The sequence below is a fragment of the Stegodyphus dumicola genome, chromosome X1, assembly GCF_044657685.1.
Source record: "Stegodyphus dumicola isolate Sdum_Otavi_A_Nest chromosome X1, ASM4465768v1".
NCBI classification, from domain to species: domain Eukaryota; kingdom Metazoa; phylum Arthropoda; class Arachnida; order Araneae; family Eresidae; genus Stegodyphus; species Stegodyphus dumicola.
The window spans coordinates 163,574,960-163,594,801 of NC_140780.1; the positions used below are offsets into that span (position 1 = coordinate 163,574,960).

Consider the following 19,842-nt stretch of genomic DNA (forward strand, 5'->3'; position numbering starts at 1 on the left):
AACGGCGCAATCAAACCAATAGGATCAAAGATTCTTGCAGCTGTCTGTGAAACACATCTTTTAGTGCGTCGCAACGTTTTCCACGAATCCACCAAACCCTTCACCTCCAACGACAACTCATCTCTATCAGGATTCCAATTCAACCCTAGGACTTTCAGTTGTTTAACTCCCACTATCTCACTGTCACTAAGTCCATTTTCTATCCACAATTTTTCTAATTCTCTACTGTTCGACCTCAGTTTCCTTAAATTAAATCCACCACTCTTTAATATTGATACAGCATCCGACGACAACTCAAATGATTCTCTCACACTGTCTCCACCATAATATAAATCGTCTACGTAAAGTGATGAATTTAACATTTCAATGACTTCGGTTTACTTTCCTTATATTTTTTTATATGATGCTTTATCGTAGCACTCAAAATGAAAGGGGAACTTTTACATCCAAAGGGTAGTCTTTTCATTCTCATAATTTTATATTCTTCACTAGGGTTATCTGAATACCAAAGAAATTTTAAGAATTTTCTATCTCTTTCAGAAATTTTTTTCATTAAGAAAGCCTTCTCTATATCACCATTAAACGCTATTTTGTAATTACGAAATTTTAGAATCACATCAAAAATATTTGGATTTAAATTTGGGCCAGTTTCCAAATAATCGTTTAAAGGAAGATTACCTTTATATTTTGAACTGCAGTTAAAGACTATACGAACTTTAGTTGTTTCTTTATCTTCCCTAATAACTTCTCTGCGAGGCATAAAATACTCATGCTCATCTCTACCACATTCCTCAAAAACTCCATTTTGTTTTTTGTCATTTATTATATTCCTATACTTATTAGCAACCCAATCATTTTTATAAAAATCCTTTACTAACTCATCAAACCTCTTTTTAGCTAAAAAATAATTATTTCCTAATTCATCGTAACTAAACTTCCATAATAAATCAGTTTCATATCTCTCATTCACGAATTTTAAATTTTTCTCAAATTCATCTATCAGCGCTTTATCAACTACATTTAACTCTTCCTTTTCTTTAATTCCTAAAGCATCAAGCTCCGATAATATCTGAACATCTGAAGCGGTTACACAAAAATTCGCTGAAACTGCAGTCTTAACATTTGGCTTGTAAACATCTTGACTTCCCTGTAAAGCAAACCCGAAAATCGTTGGCACGCAAGTAATTTCCTGGTTTATTTTTTCGAAAGCTGAAGCTTCAATAATCTGCCCCAATTAATATATCAATGGTTTTATCACTGTCCAAGCATGCGACATGCGACGGAGGACGTGGGCACCACCCCCCCACCATAGGTTAATTGGTGTAGCACCACGTCAACCTTTATCTAAAACAACCCCTGAAGCCACACAAGGGCTCCACACCTGGCGCCCAAACCCAACGCCTAATTCAGCCCGGTGGCGGTCCTACTGACCAAAACTGCCCCCGGGAGTTCACTCCATCCTACCGCCCGGGCCCAGTATTTATTAAATCATAGAATTAATATAAAGATGGCCTTACAAGGGCTACTCATATAATTACATGCATTTTCTGGGTTTACATACAGATTTTGCTTTCTGGCACATTATATTGCTTTCTAGTACATTATAATTCTGTTAGTTACATTGTTATTCGATTATTACATATGATTGTCTGTAATTACTGATACATATAGTACAGTCATTGGATTTCTGTTTATTAGTTCGGTTCATTGGTAGTAGTTCATGTGTTATAAGCTTTGAGACATTCATAGTGTCGTCCATCCTCGGGTTCCTGCTAAACTTATTTGCTGCAGTTTATATTCACATCTCTTATTTGCTGCAGTTTTATATTCATATCCTGTTGTGAACGTTTGCTTATGCACCTGTAATGGTGCTTGCTATCAATAGAAACTTATTTACATATTTACACCATTACATAACTTTCTTTCCACATTGAGGCAACACTTGTAATGCTGCTTGCTAGACTGAGGAGGCTTAATTACATATTTGCACTATTTATGCTGAAATCAATTTGCGACGCACTCGATTAATACTTTTGCATCAATCATATTTACATATTTACATACGCGGAGCATATTACATATTACAAGCGATGATTATGAAATCTATTTACATATTTACATTCTTGAGTATTCTCTTAAATACTAGATCTATAATCTTTACTGATACCATTGGGTCTTATGATTGCATAAGATTTCTTATATTAAGGATGGCCTATGTGCACTATATGCACATTTTCGAGTATACAGTGCACATTTTAGGGTACATATGTGATAATGCTGTGTGCCAGTAAATTGGAGTACACTTGAAAACACACTTGATTAACACGCTTGCTTAATAAACACATTTGCACTGAGCATATTTACATGTATATAGCATTGTACTTTGAGGGGGATGCACTGTACATTGCTTGCTTGCACCACTCTACATTTCTGTTTGCATTGCTTGTTGAAGGTATGACTCATGCACATTTATATAGTATTACTCGCGAGCTTATTATATTTATTTACATATTTACTTTCTTAATACTCTCATTGATTCTGGGTCTATAATTTTTACTGCTGACATTAAATCTTATAGTTGCATAGGGTATTTTATTTTGAGGATAACATACGCTTTATGTTACGGAACTAATTTTGGCACAAATCCAGATTGAGTTCCGCTAATTTGTCCATTAATTGCACAATCTTTTTAATTAGGTGACGTTGCTTAATCAGATATTTACAGAACGGCTGTCTGTTATTGGCTGGTAGTCTAATGTGGAGACCCTCAGTCAGCGGGCATGTCTCCAAGTAATGCTCCGGCGAGCCCGGTCCTCCACATGCGCACTGACTTGTATTGCAGAAACCACGTTTGTAGAAATAGTCAGGAAAGGGACCGTGCCCTGAGATAAACCTTGCGAGCTGCGTGTTTGCTATATTTCTGTCTGTGTCCACATAACCACAGAAGTAATGGGTCCTCCTCCCTGTGTTGCTCTCGTCCCATTCACATTGCCACTTCCCCATGGCTTTCAATCTCAGCGTACGCTTGAAGTAAGAACGCGGCCATGGTATAACTGTCTCTGCTATTGCTGTTTCTGTGGTGACCTCCTTGGCAAGTTGATCTGCCATTTCATTCCCTTCATGGCCCGCGTGTGCTTTTATCCATTCTAATGTAATCTTAAAATTTGGATTATGTCTAAGGGCCTTCTGTATCTCTTGAATAATTTCAGAGGGATGGTCGGGGTTCCAAATCGCATGTAATGTTAACAAGCTGTCAGTTTTTACTGTGGCCTGCCTGCATCTTATGGAATGTACATAGTGGATTGCTTGCAATATGGCCAAGGCTTCACTTTGGAAAACGCTGTTGTTTTGTCTGAGCCGGCCCTTCCATTTTTCTATGATGATCCCCTGCCTCATGGCGCACTGTCACAGCAGTCGGCTAAGACTAATCCGCGGGACTGCATAATATTTTGTACTTCTTCATTTGGAACAGAAACAGATGCCGCTGTAATAGTATCGGCCACTAGCACTTCAATTTGAATACACTGATTAGGGTTGTATCTGCTAGATAATTTTAATTCTACTACTTCGTATAATTTTTCAGTAGGCTTTGGTGAGCCAAAGGAAAAAACTGACAACCTTTCCTTTCTAATTGGTTTTAATTTTAAGCAATTGGCAAGGGCCTTCGTACACCTTCTTTCAGAGCCATTATCGCATAATATGCGCGTCATTTTATTCATTTTTGTTTTATCAACAGAGCTAACGTATACACTGCACGTGAGTAACAGCACAGATGATTTATGTATTCGGCTTGACCTTGATACTGAAGCATTGCACTGAGTTTGTTCGGCGCCACCGTTCTCTACTTTGGAAAGAGGTTTATTTTGTTTATAAAAATGAATCATAGAATGATGAGCTTTCCCACAGAAACAATTTCTGGCTCTACACGTTTTCGCATTACACTGGGAAGAAACACATTTGAAACAAAGGTTATTTTGCTTAGTAATTTCAACACGCTCATTTCCTGAAAGCCTTTTAAAATTAGGACAATTTTGTAACGGGTGGTTTTGATTAGTTTTACACAAAATACATGTTTTATCTTTTGCTCTAGATACATATACATTAGAAATATTTTTGTAATTATAATTACGAAGTTTATTAACATTATTTCCATCTCCTCTTTTATTATCGTTACCTATAAATGATTTTGCAAAAAGGGATTCTGGTTTTTGTTTACCTTTTGATGACAAATAAATATCGCATTCACGACCTAAACTTTGGGGTTCGAACCATGTCTCTCCCTGTTTACTGCTTTATGGTTTTTTAATTCCCGATCAAGTTCACTGAATATTTTATCCGAAACCATAAGATCACATAACGATTTAAAATCTTTTACATTTCTCAACTGACAATAATATTCAAAATTTGCACTTAACTTTGATGCAAACTGTACAAAGTTCTCAGATGACAATTTTTGCGTAGAACGAAAATGATTTAAGCACTCTTGAGGGGTTGGTTGACATTCCTTTAAAATCATGGACTTTAGTTTATCGTAATTATTAATATCTTCTTCCTTCACATATACCATTAAATTAGTGACTTTCTCTCCCAAAATATTTAATAGGATTTCTGCTTTTAAATCTTCAGGTACTTGTTTTGTCCTGAAAGCCCTTTCAATTGATTGAAAAAAGATATTAAAGGATTCTGCTTTAGTAGGTACAGAAATTGTTAATGTTTTTATACTTTTAATTAAATTTTCCATATTTCGATTTGAGTTGTCCGTCTCAACATTTGGATTTTGTAGCACGTCTTTTCTAGTGTTAGCTAAAGCTAATTTCGCCTCTAACTGAGAAAGTTTTATTTTCTCTAACTCTAATCGAATTTCGTTTCCCGATTTTTCTTTCTCAATTTGTATTTTCTTTTCCTCTAGAATATTATCAATAACATTTTGCACAAATTCAGCATCATTTGCACAAACTTCTGAACTTTCTATTAAAGTTTTCAAAGTAACAATTTTCGCCCCGCCCGGAATTACTAATCCTAATTCCTCCGCGACGAGCGTCAACTCGTCTTTTTTTTAATGACTTAAGCGACTTCAAACTCATCTTAATTCAAAGAAAAATACAACCTTAAATTGACAACTAGAACACAATGAGTACAAAAACGAACACAATCAAACTCAACACAGACTCTATCAACTCAAATTATTAAGTAGGAACACCTCAATACACAACACTAATAAACAGAATTTAACACTAAACATTATTACATCAAACCAAATAACTACTCACCATAATCAAGGAAACCATCATCTTCACTGCTAATTTCCCTGCAACACATATTCCCATATCAACACATTATTACTATCACATTTCCACTTTACTCCACTTCCTGACACCAAAAATTGTTATGTTCACCTCTTTGTGGAATGGGCTGGAAATCAAAACTCTACACAATAAATATCATAAATATTTTACTCTTGCTCAACGTACAAACTTGAAACACAATACACTTATATCTTTAGAACACAATTACAATAAAAATAATCGCGTGTTGCCACATCTCTGAAACACAATCGCGGAAAACTTCATTAATTTAAAAGTAGAAATAAATTATTTTTAGCTTTATACGAATATCAGAAGCGCGCTTTTTCGGCGAGCAATGGATGGCGTAACAATCAGTTTTCCGGTTCTTGCTTGACTTTTGGAAACTAGTGTAACTTACGATGTAAATTCAATTCCTCAGTGACGCTAGTTTCCCCAGTATTTGAGGTGGTTACTTTTTCATCTTGCATGTTAAGGACATTATAAACTGATCTCATTATACATCTGTACAGTTTATGCTCACGATACAACTGTCAGTTTCGTGATATATTACCACGTGCAAACTAGTTCACTGAGTTGCTATTATTTTTTAACTTCTTATTTTAGTTATTTAATTCTTATTAATTAAGTTAAATAATAAGTTCTTATTTTTAACACACAGTTATCTAATCAGCTATATATATATTTCATTGTTCTAATAAAGCATAGACATATCATAGCAATAATCGCAGTTGTGGATGAAATGATTCCCTTTGCGAAAGTCAAAGCTTATTACTATTTAGTAATTTTCGAGGCTACATGTTAATTTGTAAGTAACGAATGTCTAAGGTTATCTCAATATAATGTAATGAAAATTCTGAAAAATACATTAAAAAAAGGAACTAAACACTTTTTTCGGGGGGGATAAAAGATAGAGAATTTTGCTATTGTAACTTATCGTTTTCTCCATGCTTATACTTGTTCCAGTGTAAGATAAATTCTAATCAAAACAGCTAGCATATTTTCAAAATCATTACATTCCCGTTATTAGTTATTGGGTCAATTTATTAAAAGCCTCTGTGACATATTTTGATCTCAAAATTTTCTGTATTTATTAGTTTATAGGAAGTATGTTTTCCGGCAAACTTTTTTTTTAAAAAAACTGAACAGTTTTAAATAGAGGAACAGACTGTCTTGCACAAACTGCTACTAATTCATGGTCCAATAAGTGTAATTGGTGTAAGATACTTCTGGATACTATGAAACGAAAAATCAATACCTTACTACCACCTAAAAAGCGTTATAAATCACACTAGCCCTACCCACTTGTCGTATCTCATTCCAAGAAGTCATTCCTTTCCCTAGGTAGATAGGCAATTAATTATGGGAATACTGATGAGGGTTGCACTCCTTCTTTCTCAGAATGACTATTCTACTGAGTTTATTACTCTCTGTGTCTATAAATCGTTCACTTTTATGTACAATTTTCCTCTTAAGCTTTGAATTTTGTAGATTACCTATGATTTTTAAAAATTTGTTAAATATACCTGTCTTTGTTTCTCTCTTTCGTTATACATTTAAATTAATTTAATATATATATGTTATATATAAAATTTATAATCATTATTTTTAATATATATTATATATATATATATATAAATCTGCATATATTGCATCTGCATATATTCAATATCAGTAGCTGCAAGGTGAACAAATATATTCATTTGTGTTTCTTACCTTAACATTATGTTTTTCAACCAGTCTCGTTAAGTTTATATGGTTACTTTATAACTCTGAACTATTCTTACAAGTACGGCTTCCTAACTTGTAAGATATGTACTCTACGCGAAGCTATGCGACGTTCTTAGTCAATTATTAAGCTGAATAAAAATTAATTTCTTCACATAGACAGATTAAAATTGGACAACATTTTGTTTTTCTACTCCTTTTGATTTAAAATGAATCTAGACCATACAGCATAAAAAAGATCGATTAACTTATTGACGTTAATGTTAACAAATTTAAACAACTTGCCTTTTAATAGTGCAAATGACCAAGAACAAGTTTCCATCAAGCACTGCACATAGTTGTTCCTCTCGATTAATCGCTTAAGGTCACTTACCAAACTCGAATATCAATCGGAAAACACTATTTCTCATCCAGCCCTAGATTGGTACTAAATTTTCTGATGCATGATGAAAGCCACCACTTTGCCTGAATTGCAGTTAACCTATTTAAACTCAATTTCACGTAGTTCTACTTTACGTAACCTTCTAGTCTGAGCCAATATACGTGATGGAAACTAAAGTGGAGGTAAGATAGTGTCTAAATTAAGCTCAACTGCTAGTAAAACTTCAAAAATAATTTTTCACAACTACATAGTTATTGGCTTTTATGTTTGCTCAAATTATCAGGAACCCAATTTGTAAAATCTTATTTACTGCTTTATACTACCTCGAAAGCGAACCGCTGAATTAATTGTATAGCTCTACATTTATACTGCTACACTACAGTTATACTATCTAGCTCTACAATTATACAGAACCACTCTAGTCTAAAACTGTAGTTATATACTTCTGAAAACGAATCTATAATCTACTCAACTACTTCAAAAAGAAAGAAAAATCGCTGCTTCGGAGTTAGCTCTGGTATTTAATTTTATGTAATTTTATCATATTAAATACTGCTGACATCTGTGTACTTTAACAAGCTTATTCTAACTTCTGCTCTTCATGCTATTATTTTCTGAACTAATGATTTTGGTTTAGGTTAATCTTTAATATTTAATTTCCTTATTTGTAGCATATTCTGCAGAGTTTGAGAAGACTGTTATTGTTGTCGAATTGTGTTTTATTTTTTGCTATTTATACAGAATCTTTAAAAAAAAATGCTTAGTACACATCTTTTGTTTTGGAGGAAACAGTCCCATACTGCGCTCATTAGTGATAAAGTGATTACGCTCATTCGAATAAAATAATAGCTACTCTTTCTTGCTGAAAATTACGTAAGTTACAAAATCTAACTCTCTAGCGAAATGAGATGAAATGAGATGGCCCATTACAAAGCTGTAAAAAAACATAGATTACTGTGAATCAACATCCGGAAATGCAATAACGAGTAATAATTACCAATTCTAAGTCATCGGATATAAATTCATTAATGCATGCAATACTCCGGCGAAAGCATGTTTACAGACAAATTCCTGCATGTCTAATGGTCTTTCCATGGGATGGCTACCCTGACTGCTATTGTGGTTAGAAAGCCTGGCTGCCGTACCAATGGAGATGGGTTAGAATCTCGGTAAAGGCATGGATATTTCTTAGTGTCTGTTCGACATGAGGTACTCAAAATAGTGGCTAGTCGAAACTCCTGTCTAGTGATGTAGTGCTAGGGTAAAGAGGATTAGGAGACCCTCGGGCCATCCTCCGAGAGTGCTTCCCGGCCATCCTCCGAGAGTACTTCCCGACCATCCTCCGAGAGTGCTTCCCATCGAAATTGGGGTGAGTGCTGCATAGTTAGCAAGGTGGACCTATAGCTGTGCGACCAAAGATGACACTTTGGTGTTCCCTCTACTTGTACCTTTACGTGTAGCTCATGATGAATATGATGTTTGCTCGAAATTTCCCACTCTCACTGAGGAGTATGTTCATATGCTTAGCTCATCTCCATTCTAGGATTATGTACCGAGGTCATTAGTCTTCGGAGTCATTAGAATATCCGAACATCTAGGTCTAACTAATCAAGAACGTTATTAGTCACTGTTTTGAAAAAGCGTACCATTTGTATTTTAGGATAAAGAAATTATCTCAGATCGTCTGATGGTGCGCTTTTGTTCGTGTGTTGTTAGACGATACTATTTTGTATGATTCCAACCTTTATTGTCATTGTTGTGCATCTGTAACAAAACCATTCCTTGTTCATTTTCCAGTTTGTCTCCTTAAAGAGATGAGTAGTGTATCACCATGCACTCGAAATGACAGTATTAGACTTTCAGATTGTAGAGACATTAGGTAGTTTTTTGGAAGTAGGCAAGATGAAAAATTAGCAACCGCCTTCGCCGGGAATCGAACCACGGACCTCTGGAATACCGGCCCAATGTGCAGAACCGCTACACCACGAAGGCACGTTAGGAAAACGGGAGAAATACCTTATATACTACTCTTTTTAAAGGGCGACTGGGGTTTATAGGGGACCCAATCGCCAAATCCTGGGTGTGGAGAATCCTCATCCAACACCCTTTTAGTTCGGGAGCCACTGTAGAGACCTTCTGTAGAGACAGAAGTACTGACATGCTGTCTGTGTGTATGATGATATCCTGTAGGTTTTGTTAAGAGATGTACTAGATATCTCTGGAAATAGCTGCTTCTGTCTGAAAAACGGTGTTGTTATCTTTTAGTTGCTGCATCCATAGGTGAAAACCATATGAGGTTTTTCTCAGCAACTGCCGGGTATTAGGTTTTTCTCAGCAACTGCCAGCTAAGTTTCAGATTTGGACTGAGAACTCTTCCCGAGCGGTGAAATCTCTGTACAAGGGGCGAGCATTCTTTCCAGGTACTGAAGCTCTCATTGTTCTCTTCCTTACCTCTACCTGGATTTCGGGTCAGACCATTTTGGGGGTCAAATCTAAAGCGGTATTGTTTCTTTCCTCAGATGCTGAATTCTAGATTTGACACGATTTTTGCATTTTATTGGCTGAATTCACTCCTAGGCGAGATGCTAGCCATCAGAATTTACAAATTTCGTTGGGAAAACTCTAAAGCACATGCAAATTGGTGGTAGAATTTCAAAGTATTGCAATTTAGTATCGAAAGACTGTCAGTGCTTCAAAAGGGAATAGTTCCATAAAAGTATGAAAACGTTTTTTGGCTTTTTACCATCATTTTTGAGAGAGGTTAAAGAACAGATACTATTTTGTGAAATCTGGCCGCACCTTTCATCCAGATGGGGCAAAGAAAGTCTTCACTAGTTCACTAGAAATATTTTTTTTTATTACAAAAGTTTAAAACAGAATTAATTTTCTGGATATTTTTTTCTTGTGATAGTTAAATATCTAAAAATTACCTTATAGCAGGAAGAGAACTCATGTGACACAATCCCATATTAACAGTTTGAAACTATGTTAGAATGATAGTCATCCTATAAGAGAGAAATGTTATCAAATATGGCAGAAATTTATCTCTAGATATATTTTATCAAAGTATTCGATCATTGGTTTATACTCGATAACGTTTAAGTGCTAATTATTACACTTTACTGTGTTGCTAAATGTCAGGTCATAGTAAGTAAATGATGTTACTTTGCAGCTGATTCATTTCTTTTATAAAGTTTCATTGTTAAGTTAGATTTGATGAGTTCTCCAATTCTCAGCTAAAGGTGGCTATCCTTTCACAGATTAGACAAGTCCACTTTAGCAGAGTACAGAGTATGTTAAAAGTATTGGACGAGTTTATCTCCCTCCCCCCCAAAAAAAAAATCTGTGTAAAGATTTCCTTTCGGTTGCATGAATATAGATATTTATTTATTTAGATATATATTAATTTATGAATATAATATTTTAGCTTTCTATAACAGCCTATTTTAGCCGTATAGTTATTTAGAATGACTCAAAATTATGTTGCTCCTTGAAAAAAATGTTGTATCACAGAATGTTTAGAAATGCAGAGAAAGCATAAATATGTTTCTCTCGAACAAACATCAGTCTACAGTTAAGTTTGTCTAATTATTAAACCTAAAGTTGATTAAAAACTCTGCTTTTCTAATCTTATATCCCTCCCGCCTCACTGCTTGAAAGAATGACATTTCTCAATCCATTACCTTCAGTTATAAAATGAAAGCAAGTCTGGTTCTGAATTTCGCTTAGTTATAAGCTAAGGCTTTTAATCTTGTTCTCTTGTTCTTTTCATCTCTTGTTCAATAAAACTACCTTTCTCAATCCATGATTTTTTAAGTTTCAAAATAATGATAATGCCCACGCTTCTTAGCGTTTATAATGCTTTAAATACTAGGTTCGAGTTTCGAACAGAGGAGAAAAAAATTCTTATTATATGATCAGTGTTTGCCATTAAAGTAATGAATATTTTAGACAGAACAATTACAAATTCCAAAAACACTAGCTTTCATTTTTCTTTAGTTCTTTTTCTTGTGTAACCTAATAATAGGCACTATGAGTCTAGAAAACATATTTTTAATGTTTATGGAAAATATTCTTGGAACCAAAACCTTTAACGCTTGAATATAAAAGCTAAAAAAATATAATTTAATCTTTCAGGGAGATCTGGATAATGCCGAGAAGAAAGCAGTTTTTCTCACAGTACATGACATTGGCAGTAATCGTAAGTAGCATATTATTTTCATTATCTTGAAAAGTGGATTAAATTTATTTTAAAACTGCCTTTGAAAAGTATATCAACAAGAATGATTTGAAAGATTTGCCTTATTTAAGAATACAAAGCGTCTGGAATACGTGAAATCCGAAATCTAGACGTGATTTCTTTATTGATTTCAGTAATCATTTAAATGAACTATATATATAACGCAAATACATATAACAATATAACGCAAACACGCAAATTCCGCGTTTTACTGAATTGGATTTGTGTGAATCTGTATTTGTATGTATTGAAACTGTGCATCAAAATTTTGACACAGCTCGATTTAAAAAGGGGGATTATAACACAGTCTTCTTATGATACAAACCTTTTAAAAAATATTAATTTCCTAAATATCTACGATTACAAAGGTTTATTTTTTTAAGAAAATAGAAACATAAAAAATCTGAAGTTTCTTAGAAACATTAAATTTTTTTTTAGGTATACAGGCAACTTGAGGTGTATGAAATAAGCATCTTGTTTGGTTTGTCAAGAAACTATAATGAACAACAGTGTACTGCAGCGAAACTTGAGTCTGTTTGTTTCTTTATCATTGCTTTCAAGCTAGTAAAAGATCTTAATTCAACGATAATTACTCCATATTCGCTGAAATTACTCCTCTCAGAATCGTAGGAAATAAAAACATTCTTCCCGTATGATTTTGGTTTTCCAGTGTGATTATCATATCGATCATGACAGACCCCGAGAGACTGCATAAAATTCCATGCATTTTTCGCTTTTGAACTCTTTCTGGTCTTTACACCTGGTGCCAGAAACAAAAGTGGAGAGCAACGTAGCACCATTTTCGTGACAAACAGTTTGTTTGCCTGTGGTTCGTCTGGCTTTGTCTCTGTCATTCTTTAGTGTGTGAAGAAATGTAAGAAATTAAAGACATTTCTTCCATTGTGTTCTTGCATTGCAACTATTAGCACACTAGGCCGATTCATTTCGAGATCTTGCAGACGACCTCGAATGAGGGTGCAATTTAGTCTCAAGCATTTCTTGAGTTTAAACTGTTCTTGGTTTCTGCAACAGGTTCTACAAAACTGAGTTACTAAGATGACCACCCATCGTTAATGTCCTTTTATAAAGGCAATTTCTTACAGAAGAGGAGTGTTATGGCGGTTGTTATTAGCGATGACTGGTGGCAGTATCTTGGTTTGTTAATACCTTTATACTTATAAAATTAAAAATACAATTATTTATAGAGATAACCAGCAAATAAGATAGTCCCCTCATAAAAGGAAAAAAAAATTGTCCGCTTAATTTTCTGAATCTTGAAGTGCCATTAATTTTCAGAAAAAGCATAAATATTTATAAGTTTCCTCCCTCCTTACCACATGCTTTCATTGTGTAACTGGATAGTACGTCCGGCTAGCAATCGAGAGGTCCAGTGCTCGAATCCCGACGAGGGAACTGCACATTTTCCCCGTCTCCTTCATCGATAAACGTAATGACTACAGAATAAATATTTTAAAGTAATAAAAAAAACAGATGTTACGTACAAACCTAAAATTACATGAAGTTTACTTAATTATTTCAAAAAAATGGTCCCTGCTTATGTAAAATATACAAACAATGAAATCTTCCAACTAGCTTTACGATTTTCCGTGGCAATATTTTCAGTAACCTACATAACTCTAAATGTAATCGTTTTATTTTCGTTTTGAAGACATCTTAATCTAAAATTAATCATTTAAGATTTAAGTCACACATTGAATTGTAAATGTCAGATAAACTCGACCAGATGCGGTAATGTCAGAAATTAAGTCAACTGCTTTGGTGCCACTTAAACAGTGATTTGCTATACATTACCGGCTGAGCGGATAGAAAATGCGGGGGGGAATTAACTATTCAGGACTGTGATCAGCCTTTAAAAAAGAATTGTTTCATAGTCACAAAAAAAAAAAAAAACCTGCATGATAAATTATGCCAAGCTGAATTAATGACTTTTAAGTGTTTACTGTCAAAATAGTTTTGTTGTAGCAGTAAAAACTAGAAATGTAAATCTTTAATTTATTTAGTACATAGAATACTTTACTTTAGCACCGAAATTGCATATTTAATTTGTAGAGACATTAGGTTAATCGAAAAGGCCGGAGAGATGAAAAATTAGCAACGCCTTCGACGGGAATCGAACCGCGGACCTCTCAATTACATGCTGAGCGTGCAGACCACTACACCACAAAGGTTCGTTAAGAAAGCGGAAGAAATACCTTATATACTCCCCCTTTTAATGGGCGACTAGGGTTTTTAGGGGACCCAATCGCAAAATCCTGGGTGAGGAGAATCGTCATCCAACACCCTTTTAGTTCGGGCGCCACCATAGAGACATTAGGTTAATTGGAAACAGGAAAGATGACAAATATGCAACGCCTTCGCCGGGAATCGAACCGTGGACCTCTGGAATACGCGCCCAGCGTGCAGACCACCACACCACGAAGGCACGCGAAGAAGGCGGGAGAAATACCTCATATACTCCCCCTTTTAAAGGGCGATAGATAGTTCTCATTAAGCACCTGGAAGTCGGAGGGTGCATATGTCTGAATGTCACAGTGTACAGAATGTGATAACGTGCTTCATGTAGAATGCGTACAACACTACCAACTAACCCACATCCTACTTGTTTGAACTAGACATCCTAGACCTGAGAGAAACACCCTACATTCAATTCTCAGCCAGAGGTGCCAAATCTAGGGAAAATTAACTTAGTGTTGGCTGGAGAGCCTAACATTTACTTTACATACATTCTATTAGATTTAGAACTAGATCTACATCCACTAGATTTCTACTAGATTCCAGAAGTTAATTTTACTTTATTTTAGAACAATTCACTGCTAGCTTAGGTTACTCTTTCATTCAAAATGCATTTTTCGAGTATGCAAACTACTTTAAGTATTTAACAATTCATACACTTTTACATAAATAGCTTTTTACTTTACTTAGCTGAAAACAAATTCAATTTAATTATATGCAACAATTTTCTAAAATGTGTGAGTATCGAAGTTGTTTCTTAAAAACATGCAAACATTTCCTAAATCAGTCTTTACGACTACAGTTAACATTTCGTTCTAATTCAACCAAGATTATTTGCTAGTAAACACATAAAGCTTCTTGCTTAATACAAAATTGTAAGCTTCTTGCTAAATACAAAAGAATAGAAAAGTTTCTTGCGTAATTAAAATAAATATTGTCCTCTACCGAGGCAAAACTGAAATAAGCATTTTCAACTAACTTCTTACTAGCTTTAAAATAAACTTAATGATTTTGATTTATTTTTTGTTTGGTGAAATCCGACATCCTTTTCTTTATAAAGTCCTCCCAAGAACGAACTTGGTTTCAATTTGTTGAAAGCCTTATGCGTTGCCTTAATCCACCGTTTACTTCTTTATCGGACGGCTGTTTACATTTCAGACCTGACCTTTCCCATACTACCTTCTTTTGGTGTTGAACTACATCTTGAGGTGCTTGGCGCTTGCGGGATTCCACCGATGAAGTTCCTTGCTGTAGTCGGGGAACACTTGCTTGGTCAGCCGTTGGTCAGTCGTTTTTTTAATATCATTTATTTTAAACTCTACCTATATTATTCAAACTCGGAACAACAACCAAAAAAAAAAAAAAAAAAGCACATACTTTGTGCTTACAATAACACCGACAACTTGAAGTACAACTTAAGACTCATCGCACAATAAATTTAAAAGCTAAAGAGTAGTGCTGGGCTAACACTTTATGTTAAGGCTAAGTTGACTCAACAACCTACCCGACGTGATAATTATTTAAATGGCCAAAATGGCGTATCAGCAACTCCACGTAACAGCAAGGATAGACGCGTAACGTGCGCTAGCTAGTGAAAACACGCTCTGAATAAACTCCAAAGTTCACCCGCTTAAATATTCACTTAATTTAACTTTAAATTTGTATCCTGGCGAGGAAATGCCAGAGGAACTTGAGGAGTTCAGAAAAGATAGCAAAAATTTGAATAATTGGTTAATTGAACTAAGGGAAACCCTACACTAGGACCAATTTTTCAAGATATATTTAGTAATGAAATCTTTTCAGAAATATGATATATAGCAACGAAACACAAACATCTTTGAGCTCTGGAAAAGAACAATCAGAATATCATGAATTGCTACTGATATTTATAGCAAACAACAAATATTTTAGATTGTCGAAGCTAAGATGAGCATCACAGTAATATCATTATAGCTTACTGATATACACGTACAAAATTTCGCCTTCTCTTCCGTCCGCTTTTTTTCACCTTTATAATAAGATGGGAAATTAAAATAGTTGAAAAATGCTTTGAAATAAAAGATAATGGTTTGAGAAAATTTTGGGGAAAATTTCAATTTTATATATTTTTAAAGCATATTTCCTGGGAGTTCGGAAATTTGTCATAATCTGGGGAAAGGCTCTGTCTCCCGAAGAGGTTTAATCCCGAAAACCGCATAAATTTCATAAAAACGCCGCTCAGACGGGAACGTTGTTAGTGACTCTGACTACCGTACTAAAGGGCTCGGGTTCGAATACCGGAGAAGACATGGATGCAAATTGTCTGTTCCTTCTTAGAAGGCAACGGTGGCCCTCCTGTTAAGTGCCTGCATAATAAAGTGACCACCGCTTCCGGCCTTAGTAGTGACCAACGCCTATAAAGGCTAGTGTTCAGCATTGGAAACAAAAAAAAAAAAAAAAAAATCATTAAAAATTGTACAGACAGAGTCTGTTATTAAGAGTAATGAATTAATTAATAATGTCGTTATTTTAACAGGTGATATAGATAGCTGATAAATCTACAAAAATTAACGCAACTTCGGAAAAGGAAATTTCTGATGCACAGGAGTTGCTTTTTGGTTTTAGTACCTCTCAAGCACTGGAAGTTCATTTGTTGGGAGGCAAATTAGAGCCAAGAAATGATATTTCACATTAATGAGAGAAATCATATTTATAGCAATCATTTGCAGCTATTGTGAAAGAACAAAGGACGGCGGAGGAGAAAACTACCTAGAGCGTGATTAAATGAAAAGAGAAAAAGCACATGGGATGTAGATTTATCCCAAAAAGGATTAGGAAATCGTCAGAAGAGTTCAAATTTTTTGAGCCGATTGATCCTATTGAGCATATGTTTGAGTGTACAAATAAGTATGATATAAATAGATAGGAAGAAGATAGAAAGGCAAATAAATTGTAGAAAGAAGATAAGCAGGTAAAATTTCCTGCAAACAAGACCTACGAACCGAAAATAATCTTGTACGATATGGATGAAGAAGTGAAAAGAATGAAACTTAAGAGGCGATTGGAAGGAAGAATATGATTTTTGATGATTGAAGAACTTTCTTATTATTTTCAATTAACGCAAAATTCGGAAGTTACATTAGCTAGCGAAAATAAAGCAAGAAAATTTGGAAACTGTCATGGAAGTCGGTAAGACCAATTTAAAATGGATTCGAATAACTTTGAAAGAATACTTGAAGGTAATCAGATGCTTTAACTATCAAGGTTTTGGACGTTTTCAAATGAAATATAATGAAGATTTGATTTGCGTATGGTATAATAATTGGAACTGTAAGGAAGAGTTAAACATGTAAAGGAATTGGAGTGAATAATATAAAATAAAGAAAACAGAGAAGGAATCAACATTAAACTTAAATAGCATTTGTATAATTTTGAGCTATACAGACTCTGTATGTGAATAAATAAATTAATTAAAATATAATAATATTAAAATACTTTATATTAATTAAGTGGTTATAATAATTGAACTTGAGATATAAGGGATCTTATTTTCTTAAATAAGTGAAAAATATTGTAAGAACAAATTGTTCAGAGAGATATTTTTAATTTCATTCTAAGCAGCAATTTATGTGTTAAAAGTTTGTTCACAAGTTTATATACTAGTATTAGATGCATGTATTATTGAATTTTACATAAGTGCTGCAATTAAATATCTATATACCCTACATATGCCAAATTAGATGAGGAAGGATGATAAATCAGTCTTATTGTAAAGTAAGGAGCACAAATACAAAGGAAATGCTGGAATAAAAAGGAAAACATAAAGTTCTTCCATAAAAAACTAGAATAACGCGACAGTAACCTTAAATGAAAAGAATTTTGAAACTTTTAAAAGAATTATTCCGTTACTCATGCATACTTAGGGTCCACCAGCAGGTGAGCGGTAAAATCTCTGAACACTGGTATTTCCAACTGGGCTCGATTAAAGGCGAACATTCTGATTGCATGGGCGCTTTTGTAATTTTTACCATGTGGTAACGTGCATATGAACCAGTTTCCTTTTAAAACTCCTGCACGAAGGCATCCCTACCCTTAAGTAGATAGCCTTAGCGTGCTTTGGCATAATCAACTAAACTAAACCAACCCATGGAATTGGTTAGATTGAGTGCTGTCGTGGTGTACGTGGTGACCTAGCAACTAAAAAATCCCATGATTCGAATCCTAGCGAGAACCTAGTTGACGCCTCACATTTCTTTCTTCTAAAATTCCATCGATTTCTGCTGTGGCGCCGGAAATAAAAGGAGGCGGACGATAACTCATTACATCTTGTCCCCAGTCGTCTTATAAATGGAGTAGAATAAAAGAAAATAGCATTGCCTCGTTCGTGTTTCCGTGGTTCAAGTGGAAGCACGTCTAATTAACAACTGGAGGATCCTGTTTCGAATCTCAGCTTATAAGCTTCCATAGCTTGTAAGGCATTTTCTTCCTCCTTACCGCCTGCTCTCGTGTAATTGGAAGCAGATCCAGCTAACAATCGGGAAGTCCGGAGTTCGAATCCAGGGGATGACATAGCGGACTGTCTCACTTTTTCTTCTCCGAAATACAACTAATGACTCTAGAAGTGGCGCCCGAACTAAAATTTGGTGAATGATAATTTGACAACTGAGTCCTCTCCACACCTAATAGATCCTAATGGATTTGGCAACTGAGTCCCCTCCTCCCCAGTCGCCCTCCCCCTGTTAATCGCGTCTCTTTGTGGTGTAATTGACAGCCCTTCCAGCTATCAATCGGGATGTCCGTAATTCGAATCCTGGCCAGGGCGCAGCGAATTGCCTCACTTTCCTGCTCCGAAATAACCTAATGACTTTACTAGCTAATCTTTTGTGTTTCACACTCAAAAAAAGAGAAAGAAAGAAAACTAATTTCTTTACATCTTCCAGTTCCAGATGCCCTTTGAACCCACTAGCGGCCGAGCGGTAAAAACGTGACATTCTAGTAGTTCGATTCTATCGCAAATGTTAGGCAACCAAGTTGGCTGTACAGCAGTTTTTGTGCTTTTCCCCATGTGTAAAAGTGAATGCAACTCATTTTCTCTTAAAAAGAATTTTACGAAAGCATCTCTTGTCATTTGCCCCAATTTAAAAAATATAGTCAAATCCAAACGGTTTTAAATTTTCAGCCACCGCTACGGTAAATTGTTTCGATTGTGATTATTATTCATTCGTGTCACGACAACTTTTAAATTGTAGAAATGAAAGTTAGGTTTGATATATTTCAATAACATGTTTGCACATTAAGAAAAAGGTTGTTCTGCTGTTTTGGAAACAAAATGTGGTATTCTTGGTAAAAATAATAGTAATAATAATAAACAAAACTACAGGAAAAATATAAAAAATATCTAAGATTGTACTTGCTCAGTCTTGACTGAAAATTTAAAACAGTGATGCTATAGGGTGGGGAATTTAAAGCAATGAGCAAATTTGTTTATGCTTTTCTTCCTAATTCCGTTAAAAGAAGGAAGCTTTTTCCATGTACCTCATAACGAGAACCTCAAAACGAAAGCTTACAGCAAACAAATTTTCTCTTTCAAGCAGCTTAAAGAATATTTTGAATAAAGCAAATAATTTTTTTCCTAGCTTCCAGCTTCCTAACAGCCACCCCAAAAAAGTGCTTTTAATAAATATATTTTATTAGAAAACGTGTTGAATTAGCAAAGTCGCCATTTAAAATGCATTTCTCAATGAACACATTCCATAGAAAAAATACAGCTAAGAGAATTTTTTAAATAAATCAAAAAATTATTAATTGAGCGCATTAAGATGAGATATTATATCTGGCATCGGAAGCATTCCTGAAACTAACTCCTTTCTGAGAATGTCCCTTAAAAAAGGTGTTCTTGTAGAAAAATAAACTAAAAGAGCTTTGTTGGAACTTCAAAATGCTAGTGGAATCACTGT

General features: G+C 34.8%; 1 protein-coding gene across 1 annotated transcript in view; it reads left to right on the top strand.

Moving 5' to 3' along the window:
* LOC118194142 (uncharacterized protein ZK1073.1-like) overlaps nucleotides 1–19,842 on the top strand; it is a 164,107-nt gene that overhangs the window by 36,828 nt on the left and 107,437 nt on the right. Inside the window, exon 3 of the mRNA XM_035365328.2 lies at nucleotides 11,551–11,614. Coding sequence (XP_035221219.1) covers nucleotides 11,551–11,614 — 64 coding nt within the window. The remainder of the gene's footprint in view (nucleotides 1–11,550; nucleotides 11,615–19,842) is intronic.